A 15,353-nucleotide genomic window follows, 5' to 3' on the forward strand; every position below is an offset into this window, starting at 1 on the left:
AACCCATTCCATGATTCTATGAAATTATAGTACTTACAGCACTCCATAAACAGTGACAAATCTGTGAGATTTCCAGAGCCTCCGGAAAGGAGATACAGTTCACGTAACATGAACCTTCATCTGGACTCTCACCAAAAGGCTTGGGTTTACCTTCCAACTCAATCGTTCACCTGGTCATTCAGCCTTCACTAAAGAGTAGCTGAGACCCATTGAACTGGCACATCTCTTGTGTGCATGGCTTGTTGATCTGGACCTGAGCAACCTCTGTACTCTGAAAGCTGCTCCAGCTGAGATTAGATTAAGAATTCACCTGGCTGCACCAGGCCAAAGCCTTGTGGGGATGTACTCCAGATAAAATTAATAAAATAACTGAAATCCCTCTCTCAGGAGCCAACACCACAGGACTTCTTCCTGGTCACAGAATTTTACAGCGGTAAAGGAGTCCCCTCTGGCTACTAGTCCAGACAAACTTTTTTGTCCTTCTGCAATACTCAGTTTTCCTACTGTATTTTGGTGTAACCATTCTTTATTTCTTTCAGTAAGACAAGGCTGGGACCCTAAATGTGCATGTTCTACATGTTAGCTAGTGGCAGATACACACCCGAATGCAACACTCAGCATGTTACACATCACTCCTACCTCTCGGGACATAAGCAATGTCTGTCAGCCTTGACCTTGCCCTTCCACATAACACTGGATTTCAGAACCTGTTTATATCTAAGGACAGGTAAGAATGGCAGAAATCTAGATCAATGTGCATTTTTACCCTTCCTGCGCAATTCTTGCTTTGCTGCTAACTTAGAGAACTGCAGCTCAGATACCAGACAGCACATGCTATCACATGGGAATGCTGCAGCAGGGGAAAGCTGGCTTCAGTCTGTGGCACTGGAGACAAAGATGTCATTTTATGGAACAGAGATGAAATTTCCTGAGTCCCAGCCATTCCCTTTGATCACTTCCTGCATACCCAAGCCACAAACCAAAAATAGAAATGAGAAAAGACATGTTACCAAAGAGGAAGAAGGGTAATGATGAAAGTAAGAGGTAAAAATAAAATCACTTCTGGGTCTGAAAGGAAATCCACAAGGCAGCATTACACTTGTAGGAGAGTTATTCCATTACCCTACAGCTTCAAAAAGCACAGAACTGCCCTGCGAGTCTCTAACTCCCACAGTAGCTCCAGCTTTTCCAGCAGTCACTGGGAGTGTCAAATTCACCATTTGACACGTTATAGAAGTGCAGGAGGATCCATGAAACAGGCCGGATGACACACTGCCGATGGGACACATGCCTCCTGCAGCAAAGGCAGTGTCACTTCTGCACCGAGTGGGAAGAAGATGCTACTGGCCACAGGGTAAGCTCAACTGAAACTAATTCAGTGTGCCTAAGCCATTGAATAATCATCATCTGGTCTGTCATTCATAAGCCCCAAAACCACATCTGAAGCAGACAGTCAGGCACTACGCCTCCTTAGTGTTAATGCTACTGGTGCTGCAGCACCAAGGTTGCAAGCATTAATAATGCTACATCAGTATCAAGGAATTCGCAAGACAGTATCTGGTCAGTAGACTATTAGAAAAAGGTTATTTTCTTTCTCCCAGGAGAGTTGTTCATGCTATTTATTTGTTTCACAGCAATCCCCCCTCTTGCTACAGACACTGAAGCAAATTAGTAGAGGCAGATTCCTGGAGCACTGGCCAACATTTTCCAGTAGAAGTGCTTCATGTTGTACTTCTCCAGAACACAGCTTTTGCACACCAGGCTCTAGCACAAGGAACATGGGTTCCCTCAGCCCCTGTAGATGTCCTTTAAACACAGCTCCTTTGCTCAGCAGGGTCTGGTCCTGCTGGGAGCATTTGGAGACCAGCCCCACACGCTCTCCCAGAGGAAGCATCAGTCTCACCCACTCCCTAGGCTCTGAGTGCTGCTTCTGCTTATTAACTCCCACTCTAAACCATGTAGTTCCCTGAAAACGAAGATACATTTGCCTGTCAGAAAGTTTAATTAGTACAAATGGGAACTGTCCTCCTCATCATCTTCCTCAGTGTGATATCCAGCTAAGATACAAGGGTGTAGTGCAGTTTGATTTATGCTCTTGATCGGTGACAAGTGACAAACCTGACTATACTACTCCTTGTGCTACAGAAAAGGGCTGTGTTTCACCTTTATAGAATCATAGAATAGTTAGGGTTGGAAAGGACTTCAAGATCATCTAGTTCCAACCCCCCTGCCACAGGCAGGGACACCTCACACTAAACCATCCCACCCAAGGCTTCATCCAACCTGTCCTTGAACACTGCCAGGGATGGAGCACTCACAACCTCCGTGGGCAACCCATTTCAGTAACTCACCACTCTTACAGGAAAGAACTTCTTCCTTATATCCAATCTAAACTTCCCCTGTTTAAGTTTTAACCCATTAGCCCTTGTCCTGTCACTACAGTCCCTGACGAAGAGTCCCTCCCCAGCATCCCTATAGGCCCCCTTCAGATACTGGAAGGCTGCCATGAGGACTCCACACAGCCTTCTCTTCTCCAGGCTGAACAGCCCCAAATTCCTCAGCCTGTCTTCATATGGGAGGTGCTCCAGTCCCCCGATCATCCTCGCGGCCCTCCTTTGGACTTGTTCCAGCAGTTCCATGTCCTTTTTATGTTGAGGACACCAGAACTGCACACAATGCTCCAGGTGAGGTCTCACAAGAGCAGAGTAGAGGGGCAGGATCACCTCCTTTGACCTGCTGGTCACACTCCTTTTGATGCAGCCCAGGATACATTTGGCTTTCTGGGCTGCGAGCGCACACTGCCGGCCCATGTTCATTTTCTCATTGACCAGCATCCCCAAGTCCTTCTCTGCAGGGCCACTCTGAATCTCTTCTTTGCCCAATCTGTAGCCATGCTTGGGATTGCTCCGACCCAGGTGTAGGATCTTCCACTTGGCATGGTTGAACTTCATAAGGTTGGCATCAGCCCACCTTACAAGCGTGTCAAGGTCCCTCTGGATGGCATCCCTTCCCTCCAGCATATCAACCGGACCACACAGCTTGGTGTCATCGGCAAACTTGCTGAGGGTACACTCAATCCCACTGTCCATGTCAGCGATAATGATGATATTATGATATATTTATGATAATGACAGTCATGTTTTATATCCATAAAACAGAGTCGATATGTCTCCAACAGAATATCCTGTTGCTGCATTGCCTTCACTTCCCCTGCTGAAATCTAAACCCTTTTACCCATAGAAGGTCAAAAGTCTACTGGAAAACCAACACAATAATACATGATTCTTCATAATAGGGAATCACAGCAAATAGCACAGTTGCACATGGGACCGCATTTTCCCATGGCTCACTGCTCTGTGTCCATGCAAGTCAACTGTTGCTTTCAAATCCACATTAAATCTAAACATCAGATGCTGTATCTGAACACCACACAAGCTGCAAGTGCTCAGAGAGGACACCACTTTTTTATGGCTCTCAGCACTGAATGCCCAGAAATGAGATGCTATTCACTCTGTAATTTTCCTTTTTCTGACTGAGCCTTACTTTTCCAACCTTCATGTCTCTCATTGCAACCTCACTTCCAGCTTAGCAGCTTACTGAGCTTGCTAATGAAAGACATATTTGATTTCCCAGTACACCAGCTAACTCTTAGGTCTTTGATCATCTCTGGCGGGGTTACTCCTGCTTTAATCAAAAGTAAGCTTTTCTTGATCATGGCTACATGAATTTAAAAGCCTGGGACTTCAATCCTGCCTTCAAGTGACACTTGGATTGCAGCCCTGATTTGTCTGATATATTGAACAAAGGTTTTAAAATACAATTTGGTGTTAAGCATCTTTTAAACAAGAGCATTTTCTCCTGCACAAGCTGCCTTTCCATTTGTTTGTTCCTGCAGTGCTAGTTCTGCATGGTTTGCAATGAGGCTGCAGCACTTATGCTGCAAGAGAACAGAATGTAACAGGAAGGATTCCACCTACCCTGCAGGAAAAACAAAGATCTTTCCAAAAATATACATTATCCAGTGACTAAGAGATGAGAATAAATGAACCAAGTCATGCAGGCTTCTGCTAAATACTAAGAGTACTGTCCAATTAGCAGTGCCTGCGCTCATCAGTATGGGCAGATCCATGGCCAGCCTCAGGTCTAGATTCACCACCACTACTCAGGAACATAGCAAGCATTCCAGAGCACATTCCTCAAAGCACATTGGGATTCACATTCATCTGACTAGGCTAGAATGGGATCTTCAAACTGCTGTAGCTGAGGTGGAGCATATCATCACTATAAGGGCTCTGGAAAACTCATCCAGAGCAGAGCAAATTAGGCATTGAAATCACTTCATCAGAGAGCACATTGTGACTAAATCGCTTTGCTTCTACTAATATTTCTATGTAACAACATCAAAACCTACAAGATTTAGTCAAAAGGTTTAAGGGTCTGACATCAATATAGTGAGCTTTTTCCCCTCAAAGAATGGATCCTACCACTTCATGTGGCATATTCTCCTAAGATTACTTTGACCTTGTTTGGAAGGCACAATCCCAGTCTGGTAGATAAAGAAGTTGATGTAGAGGCTCTTGAAGGTCCTTTCCGACCTAAATGATTCTGTGAGCGGCAGGTAAGTCCATGGCAGGCAGAAACAGGAACCTTGGGATCTGCTCTCATAGATGCTGCATAGTGTCTATGATTTACACCAAGAACAAGAGCAGTCTCTGAAGCTGATGGAACTCATAACAACCTTGTACCTTGCAAAAGAAAACACCTGTGGACATAGCGATGTTAAATGAGATCCCCCTGCTCTCACAGTTGGCAAGTGAAGCAGAAATGTTCTATGCCCTTAGATTAATTTACACTTCACTCTGGCTGTGGCACAAAAAAGAATCACACTGCTGCATGTGTATTTCTGCCATTTGAGAGTTGTGTTGACTTGTCCACTACAAGATTGTGCTTGAAAGACTGAGCTGAAAGAGAAGGTGCTGTGGGCATAAAGAAAGATGGAGAAGCAACAGTCTTCTGTTACATAAGTGCATTAAATTATTCGATTACCTCCTCTTTGGCAACAACAAATACAAAAAAAGATGTTTTTCATTTCTCCTGGTGACCAGCCGTTGATGCCAATGTCACTGGCATTAAGTGGTTTAAACCTTTTACCATCTACGTCTATACTGCTACCTGATGCAGTAGATGTCTAACTGATCATGAACTTTCAGTATATGGTTGCAGTTGTGAATAAAACGTGTCACTATAAACTGTCATGTAAAAAAATAAAAATTCAAGCAAGAGAAAATGGTCATACATCTTTGTATGCACTATATGGTAATGGCTCTTCTGAATTAGTGCATCCAGTTCTGATATTTCATTTCTGAGGGTTTGAGATGTTGGTGGGAGTTACAAAAGGACCTGCAGAAATTAGTTGGGTTCTAAAAAGTATGAGAGGCGCATGAAGCATAATCTAAACATATGGTGACTGAGTAGGGCAACACTGTACCAGGAAGCAATTAGTAGTGACAGGAAGCTTTCTAATACAGTATAGCAAGGAAAAATAACATCCAATGGCTGGAAGCTAAGGACAGAAATGGCATTTCTAATGCAAGGCTGGTTTTCTTTCTAGAACCAGAGTAATGAAAAAAAAAAAAAAATCAAGAGCTGTAATTCTTGTACAAGAGCTCATGCATCCCAGGAGATTCAAGTTACTGAGGTTAAAAGCTATTAACCCATGAACCTCCTGATTATCCACCTAGGATATTTTGAAATGCTTGGCTAGATTTGTTTCTTTACAGTGTGACAAATCTGTCTGGATTTTCATAATAAGCAGCATCAGAAATGTCCATCAACCAAGACAAAGTCAGCTTCCCAAGATAGCCTGCTTATGTTCCAAATCAAAGATATTTAATTAAAAAAAACAAACAAACAAAAAAAAAAAAAAACCAAACAAACAAAAAAAAACCCAACAAAAGTATTTCCATGAACCAGCCCTAAATTCATGTGATCTTCCAGAGAAGAGGAGTGGCTTTTGTATTTCTGTCCTCTAAAAGCAGTTCATTGATAGCTATATGTACCTTGCAAGTAACCTTAGAAAAGTGTATTCAACCACCTGTCAAATCTCAGAGGTGCTTCGTTTCTAGATTCCCTGTTTGATCTGCTCCCGTGACTTCACACACAGTTTACATGTTTGTACAGTTGACTGTAGCTGTGATACCCTGAGGATATGTTTTTCATAATGACTTTGACAGCTCCTGGCAAACCGGCACTGACATTCTGATCATGATCTGTCTTCACATCTCAACACACAGATCACAGAATAACAGTAGTTTGCATTTGAGGGGACCTTTAAGCTCACCCAGTTCCAACCCCCTGCCATGGGCAGGGACACCTTCCACTAGACCAGGTTGCTCCAAGCCCTGTCCAGCCTGGCTTTGAACACTGCCAGGGATGGGGCAGCCACAGCTTCTCCAGGCAACCTGTGCCAGCACCTCACCACTCTCACAGGGAAGAGCTTCTGCCTAAGAGCTTATCTCAATCTCCCCTCTGGCAGGTTAAAGCCATTCCCCTTGTCCTGTCCCTACAGGCCCTTGTCCAAAGCCGCTCTCCCCCTGTAGGCCCCCTTCAGGTACTGGAAGCTGCTCTTAGGTGTTCCCAGAACCTTCTCTTTATCATTTGGGGATTGTTGGGCTCTGTTGCCCAATACCACATTAGCATTATGAATTGAGCGGCCACCCCAGCTAATTAGCTAATGCTAATGTTATTCCCTTCTCATCTGTCCGTTTACTCTCTCTACAACTGGTCTCAAACACTACCCAATACAGCTCTGCTGCAACAGCTGCAGGTGTAACAGCAGGACCTAAAGCAGAAACAGCCATAAATGACATAGCAAAATCCAGGGCACCTCTGCAGGTTGTTCACCCACCTGTGATAAGCCCACTTTGCAGACCACACTTCCAAATCAACATCACTACTCCCTGTGCTTTCTAGGTCATCTCTCCCACAGATTGCCATGCATCTTTGTTTGGAGGTCTTCCTACTGTACAATGTGTCACCTAGAATGATTTATTGGAGAGTATACCAAATTCTAGTTTTAGGTACACTTTGGTGGGTTTTTTATTTTCACAGTAGCTGTATCAAAACAACATTGGTTGCTGACAAGCAGCAGTGGGTACATTCTCAGCTACTCTCCTGGGTCTGACGGCCCAAGGCCTTACTGAAAAATGTGATTTTGTCTGAAAAATGTGATTTTGATGAATCCAACTGATTACACATCTATTTTGTAGCCACTGGGGACAAAGCTCCAGATTTGTCATACTGAAGAATTCAGTGTACAAATTGACAGGCCCAAAAGCATAAAGCTCATGTCTTCTCTCGCCTGTCAAAGGTTTCTGTGGTGTCACCACCCAAGTCTTACATTGAAATCTTCAACTCAGATGGACTGATGGCAGAGAACATCATAACCCAACCAATATAGCCAAAAGATCATAATATCATTAAGGCAGCTTCTTGGCAACAGAAAATGCTTAAAGCATGAAGACTCAAAATCCCAGTAAGCTGTAAAACATTAGAAAGAAAATGGAGGAATCAGGGCTCTAGGAAGCAGCTGCACCAGGTAGAATGCTTTACGTGATTCCCCACGTCCTGGGTTCAGCAGGACTAACCAAAGAGGTATTCCATACCAGAACACGTCATGCCCAGTATATAAACTGGGGGCAGTTACCTGGAAGGGCTAGATCACTGCGTGGGTCAGGCTGGGTACTGGTCAGCGTGGTGAGTGATTGTATTCTCTTCCCCCGTTATTTCCCTTATCATTATTATTATTGGTGGTAGCAGCAGTGGTTTGTGTTATACCTTAGTTACTGGACTGATCTCATCTCAGCTACATTATTCCAATTCTCCTCCCTATCCCTTAGGGAGCAGCGGGAAAAAGGTGGGGGGGGGGGAGTGAGCAAATGGCTGCGTGGTTTCTGGGTTGCCAGCTGGGCTTAAACCATGACACCCCACAAGGATGCTGTAAGATTTGTAATACATGGTGTAAGATAAAAAGCAAAAGGTATTTTTGCTTCAGCAATGTCTCAAGCAAATGGCTCAAAAAAATGGCTCATTTTCTGAAGCTGTGTAATGAACTCCCCTGCACAGTAAAATATTCCAACTGCAAGCCACACTTTAACTTTGTGTATTAGTTAAGGTCTGAATTAGCTTATATTGCGATCAATAACATGACATTCTTTGTTTCCTACTTACAATTTTCATGCGACATTTAATCTTCACTGTTCATTGGTTTTGATATAGCCACTTACTCTCATGAAGACTGGCTACCTTGCAATTCTAATGCACTTTTATTCTCTCAGTGTGGTTTTGCTTTCAAAGTCCTTCATTTTTATCCAACAAATCACTCCTACAGAATGAGTTGTCAGTGTCTCTACACTATGTATTAAGTTACATAATTAAAACAGAAAGAGTAGTTATAGAATATACATGGGTTAATACCACATATGTATGAATAGTTTTGTGTACTTTAGACATCTCTCTGGAGACCTATAAATATATATAAGTAAAATCAGGTCAGTAAAAATGCAGTCTGCAGGTTTTCCATTTGGTGGAAAGAATTATTCATCAGAGGAAGGCTTGTTTTCAATTCATTTCAACAGCCTGAAGTGGGGTGTCAGACTAAGACCCTCAGAGGATGTCTAGTGATAACACAGTAAGAAAGGTGATTAAAGGTAAATAGTAAACAATTTATGACACAGCTTTGAGGTTACTCACCACACAGTCTCACCTCCAGAGTTATACAGCTATATTTTATTTTACTATATTCTTGGCTTTCAGACAGTAGATAAATGGATAAATAAAATCCGCAACACACTTATATGCAATATATGTTGCAGCCAGACTTATCCTCAACTCAAAATCCCCCTCTTTCAGATTCAAAGTCATTAACATGACATAGACTTTGAAACTGGCATCTGTTATTGATGTTATAACCCTTGAAATTTTTGTCTAACTTGTGCAGCTTGAGACTGTTCGTATAAAAAAACACTTGCATCCTGACCCTCTTTGTCAAGAGGCTAAACATATTAAGAATAGTACTGGCATTCAGTGCCTTGCACATAGTATGTATTCTGCAGTTAAGAGTTTTGCTTCCCTATCCTGCAAGCAGTGATGCTTCACTGTCTCTGACAAGCGTATATGGAGGGGGAAATCTATACTTATTAATATTCTCACATCTTTATGCTACATTCACTTCTTTTATATGCCAAGTGCCTAAACTGAAGACTTCACAGACTACACAAAGAAGGCAACAAAAGTAGAGATAGATAGATAGATAGATAGATAGATAGATAGATAGATAGATAGATAGATAGAAACATACATAAATAATTAACCATTTTTCCCTTCCTCTGACTGAAAAATTGCAGCCTAAGTTGGTTCATTTTCTAAAGAACCTTAACTAGTTAAACCAGCAAGTACTGTTCATATAAGATCAGGTTACAGCAATAGGAATTGCAGCATTGCTGTGGTTCAGTGAGACTGGACGGGTTTTGGCAGATCAGGCTTTGCACTTCCGCTTGCCTTTGAAATGCTATCAGCTCCACAGCTGCAGTGGTGTACAGTTAACACAATGATGATATTTTAAACAAAATACGTCATTTAACCAGGGAGAGTTTTATTTACACATAGGTATTAATTGTAAACTTATTTTAATTCATTTTATTTGTTCTTTCACCTACAGTTTTTCTAAGATGTCCCTGCTACTTACTGAACTTGATACTCTACATGACTTAGGACTTTCAACTTCTACAATTGAGGTTCCAGGAAGATACCCCAATTATTCACCCTGTGCCTGTACCTGGATTTATGCAGACAGCCTGTGATAGCTATGGAGCTCTTGAGGCGCAACTACAGCCAGTTTCCTCACTATGCACATGGCTCTTCATGACCCTTCAGATACATGCCAGTCAAAAGGATCCTACCACAAATCAGTACAAAAAAGTTCAACTGCACATCAGTGCTTCTCAGATTTAAAAGTAGTGTCAATAAAGGAAATACTCCAGTCTTATCTATACAGAATATTTTTCTCTACTGGGCCCTGGAAAGATTTCAAGTTAAACTATGGGTATTTTAGAATACATATTCTCTTATAAAGGAAGCCTTGGGCCAGTGTGCTCTGTGTGCATCAATACTGTCATGTTGGGACATTCTTCACCCAAGTCCCACCCTCCCAAACTGTCACTGTCACACTGACACATAGCATTGGTGGGAGAACAGAAATAGGAGAGACCAGGACACGGAAGTCCCCATTCTGTGTACTGCACAGATGAATATGGCATATTACAGAATGGCCTCAAAGCCTTGAAGGGGTTAAACAGCACAGCGCGTGTATATCCCTGGCATCTTCTGTGCCATGGGGGATAGTACCAAGCAGCCAAAGAAGGTTGCAAATCTCATTTCTCATACAGCCTGGGCTCACATTATGCTTTATACAAACAGAGAGAGGCCTCTTTAGTCATTCCCTCGGGTGTTGGTACCTGGTGCCTGTGTCACTGTCACTCTTCACTGCTCCGTCATCCGTGAAATTAAAGGTGCCGGTCCAATTTGCCAATTCCTCACCATTCTGCCAGCTAAACTGGAGTCCTCTAACAAGAAAATGAGGCAGTTTATATTTGATATCATTCATTAAGTCTATCAGCATGAGTTCTCAATGTCCTTTTTCTTAACACAGAAACGTGACTATGACACGTTCATCAAAACCAATAAGATATCAAGAATCAAAAGACATTATCTCAAGGTGGAAAGAACCAATTTTGACCTCCCATAGACTTTGCAAGTCATTGGCTGAAAACAATACCAGACTCCCCAGCCAAACTGGGAGGCCAGTAATCATGTGTGCTCATAAACAACATACACACGCATGGAGTGGTGCAAGGTGCAAAAAGCCGGAGACGTGGAAAATCACAGGGCCAAAGAACTAAACCTTCCAAACTTCAATTTAACAACTACAGTAGTTGTTAAATGTGGTGGGCACTGGGCCATTCCTCTGACTTTTTGGCCATGCTAGCAAAGGATTTTTCATTTGATGCCTTCTCTGAGTCACATTATATTGCTTCTCTTCTTTGTTTGGGAAGATGACATTTTTAAGTCAATGCATATCACAGTCATCATCTGTTTTCCAAACTTTCACGAATTCATTCCAAGACCCATGATGCCTATAGTCATCTGGAAACTACACCTAGAGTTGGGATGAAATCTCACATGAATTTAAAAGGCTGAATCTGAAGAAACATTTGACAACGCAAGTCAAGTCTTTCCCTTAGCTTAGAAGTCAAGGAAAAAGAATCTTGCAGATTGTTATTTTTAATCTCCTTTTTAACCCAATTTCATGATTTCAGAAGCCTGGCAGCTGAGTTGTGAACATTTGGTGCTGCCAATACTGAAAGTTAACTTCCCGGTTGGGCTGTGCAGGGACAGCCAGGAAGCAATCTGCCAGCCTGCTTTGCCCACATGAAAGGGCATTCACTAGGACCCCATCAGTTTTCATAGTCCACAGGCTTATTACAATGGCTGGAGAATCTCTCAGACCACATCCATCCTCCAGGCCAATTGGCAGCAGTTACAAACACAGGAAATTAAGAAGGAACAGCATGAGGTGTGAAAATAGTGACTCCTGGCTTCCTGCAGCAGAGAAGTAGAATAGCTCTAAACAGCTCCAAAAACATATAGTTGTTCTGTATTGTGGAAATGTATGCATGTAACTTCTGGTTGTCAGCTAGTTTAAGACAACCTTGTCCAAGTATCTGCAGCGCAGGCATTTTCACATGACCTAGTTGAAATGGTTCTTAAAAATCATAGAATCACTGACTGGTTTGGGTTGAACAGACATTAAAGCTCATCCCTGGCATGGGCAGGGACACCTTCCACTAGAGCAGGCTGCTCCAAGCCCCATCCAGCCTGGCCTTGAACACTGCCAGGGTTGCGGCAGCCACAGCTTCTCTGGGCACCCTGTGCCAGTGCCTCAGTACACTCACAGGAAGTTCTTCTGCCTAAGAGCTCATTTCAATCTCCCCTCTGGGAGGTTAAAGAGCCGTCCTAAGCTGTTACCCTCCCTTCTCAAGCTGCCTCCCACAAGAAAAAGTAGGAGAGAAGCACTATGAAAATCTTAAAAAAGTTTCTCCTGACTCTTCCAAATGCATTTTCATTACTTGCATGTTCTCCTGTGATCTAATTTTGCTTTTAAGTGTAAAAAAAGGAATATTTCAAATTACGGAAGCCAAATTTTTGCTCATGGGAGACCCATTCTTATTACTTCTTAGTTAAATACATTAATGCAATTTTCCTGTTTTCCAAGAAAATCAAAACAAGCCAAAGAGATTGTGCTGATCCCCGTAAGAAAAATGAGATGATATTGCATACTTACATCTTAGATTCATCTTGGAGAAGGCTGATCAATTTGGAGAATCACATCAAATGGTGTAGAGGTTATGGCATAATGGCTATAGGGTAATGCAGTGCTAAGGCTTGTCAGGAGTCCCACACTTTGTACACTGTTCTGAGAGTTTTTAATCAGCTGAGGCTGCCGAAGGTACAAATTCTGAGTAGAATATTTGTGTGAAGAAAACATGAGAGGATTCGCACTTTTACTGAGGCACCTTCACTTTTAGGCTTGTTGAAATAAACACTTGTGATTATCTCCCATGTACCACAGTCTAACACATTTTTTTGCCATAGTGGAACTGGTATGGAAAAATATTTTTTTGAATGTGCATGTCTCTTTAAAAGGAATCTAAATATGTGGCCTTAAAAATATGTTTTAATTGCTAAGGCAGCACTGAATGATACATGGGGAGAAAGGGTAGACATGTGGGAAAAACAAGCTGGAATTGCACTTTTTAATTGGTTTTAAATTAGGTATTTTTTGGCTTAGATATGAAATAGCATTAATCTAGATAAATAGCTGGTGTCGTTGTATCCTTCAGAGATGAACTTTCCTAAAGCATAGCCAACATCCTGGCAAATGAAATGAAGAATTAAAACATTCAGTAAAGTCTTTTCCCTTTATACATCTCCACATGTAACAGCTGGAGGTAAAGCTAGTAAGTGCTCCAGTGAATCTGGAGCGGTGAATCTGTCCATAAAGCAAAAGAGATGACAAAACCACTCTTTACTGCCTTCTTCTCATCAAGCCTTTTTTGGGAACAGGGCGTACTGCAGCTGAGGCTCCAAGTTTAAAGGAGGACATGCACATTCCGGGTAATATCCAAGAGGAGATCAGGAAGACTAACACTGAGGAATGGTAGGTATGTCTTATGATGAACAGCTTAAAATACTTAGCTTTGAAATGGCAGAATAGGGGATCTAATTGAGGTACAAAAATATCTAACACGGGCAAGAAAGGGTCAAGGTATGACACTTCAACATGGTAAGGACAAAGTACAAAGTGCTGAGCTGAGGTTAGGGTCAGGAGTAAGCCAAGTGTCTGCCCCTGAATGTGACAGGGAAACGGGTGTGACAGGGTGCTCTTCTTCCAACTCCAGATACTCCAGAGGTTAAGAACACATAAACTTGAATACACACAAAACACACTACCAAAGAAGCATTACACAGCTATTAGGACTGAGGCTGAGACCAAGCTGCTGCTCTGCTTTTTCTGGCATGGTGGAACAATAAACTTCTTCCTCCTAGTAAGAACAACTTCCATTGAATAATGGTTTGTAGTATACAGACTGAGTAGAAATCAAGAATGAGACATTCAAAGAGCACTGACCTGAGTTACTTCTGTTTCTAACAAGATTACTGAGAGTTCTGCCATTGATTTCAATCAGCCTTGAGTTGGGAGATTTCAGTTTAAAAGTATAAAGTTTTCTAATCCTCTCATCTGTCAGTCATAAACACTCATAAAAGCTGGCTGGCCAAATCTGCAGCAGCCTGAGAAAGTAGGAAACAGACTTCAACTGCTTTATCAGTATATTTCTTTGGCATATTACTGAAGTTAAATACACTCTCAGCAGTAACTACATTTGAACAGGTAAACAAAGAAGAGGAGAATTAAACTGTGAATCAGAATTGCATTAGGAAAGCACATGCAGGATGGAAACAGAAAAGGAAGAGAAAAAGCAGCAGAACAAATAAAAGAAATCAAGCAGAGGAAATTACTTAGACATAGACATCTCCCACGTAATTTAGACAGTGCATGTCAAAGAGTTTAAAAAACAGAAAAGCTAATTTTAAACATGGGATCATTACCAATGATTACCAGTGGTGGAACTTTGCCATTTGCTCAATTTGCCCTAATGCTATTTCCTTCTAAAATTAGTACATTTCCCCAATGTGTGATGACGATGATGACAAGGAAAGGCTTTATAAAAGATGCAATAACCAGAAACACTCTTAGTGCAGAGATGCTATGTCCTACCCAGTCACTGTAAGCAAATTTCTCATTAAGGTTTATGGGCATCACTAAGCATCGGACTTACCCCTAACAAATAAGAGTATGAGTAATGTTGTGCCTTGCATTAGAGAAAAGCTGTGAAGTGGGATGTCTTAGCAATAAAGACCTTGAGTTTCAGGTAAATGTCAAAGTAGTATTTTGATCCTAACTAGGAATGGTAATGTTGAATCAGTATGTGGTCAAATAAACACTGGCACAATGTAAGTGTAGCAGGAGAGGGTGAAAAAAACCCCAGAAAATTAACAAAACAGCAGTAATTCTGAAGGGCTTGTCAAGACCAGCTGTCAGGAAGCAGAAGGAAGCAAAGAAAAAAGCCTGTTGCTGCAATCCAAACAAGAGACAACTCCTGCAGAAGCAGAGGGTTTAATAGCAGAGGATATCAAGCTATTATGAGTCTTTTGAACTGTAAGGCAAGAATGAACAACTGGATAGACTGCAGCATGAAGATTCATATCCATGCTGCCATCCTACTGAGATCCCACCTCAGGGATGTCTCACCGCCTTCCTAAAGCACGAAGGCAAGGCGACAATTCAGCTCAGACAAGAAGCAAGGCTTTTAAAAGGGAGCTATTCTACAGCTAATAAAAGGGGAAGACCCAACAGACTTCAAGCTCAGCTGACAGTCCTGTCTGGGCTTTAACCAGAGATCAGGCCATGAGTATGCAGCAGAATTTATTCAAGAGAGACCCACGTGCTTGGAAGGTATAAGAGCAGTTTGGTGGATGTGGCTGAGTAATGAAGTGATCAACATCTGCGGGTAACAACGACCCAGTGACAACAAGGGCATCACACAAGTGGTGCAAGGAGAGGGCATGGAAAAGTACCCCCGCCACTCCAGTGCCAACACATTCCCCAGAAACTACCAGCTCATCTCATATAATCCCAGCCAGCAAGCTCTTTGCACTCATCTTTGAAGGTGGCA

At 42.2% G+C, this 15,353-nt stretch overlaps 1 protein-coding gene across 1 annotated transcript in view; it reads right to left on the minus strand.

The window, feature by feature from the left end:
• The window catches only part of ST8SIA5 (ST8 alpha-N-acetyl-neuraminide alpha-2,8-sialyltransferase 5), a 41,667-nt gene that overhangs the window by 16,276 nt on the left and 10,038 nt on the right, over positions 1-15,353 (minus strand). The window contains exon 2 of the mRNA XM_065662153.1: positions 10,515-10,622. Coding sequence (XP_065518225.1) covers positions 10,515-10,622 — 108 coding nt within the window. The remainder of the gene's footprint in view (positions 1-10,514; positions 10,623-15,353) is intronic.

This window comes from Lathamus discolor, chromosome Z (assembly GCF_037157495.1).
Source record: "Lathamus discolor isolate bLatDis1 chromosome Z, bLatDis1.hap1, whole genome shotgun sequence".
In the NCBI taxonomy this organism is placed as follows: Eukaryota; Metazoa; Chordata; class Aves; order Psittaciformes; family Psittacidae; genus Lathamus; species Lathamus discolor.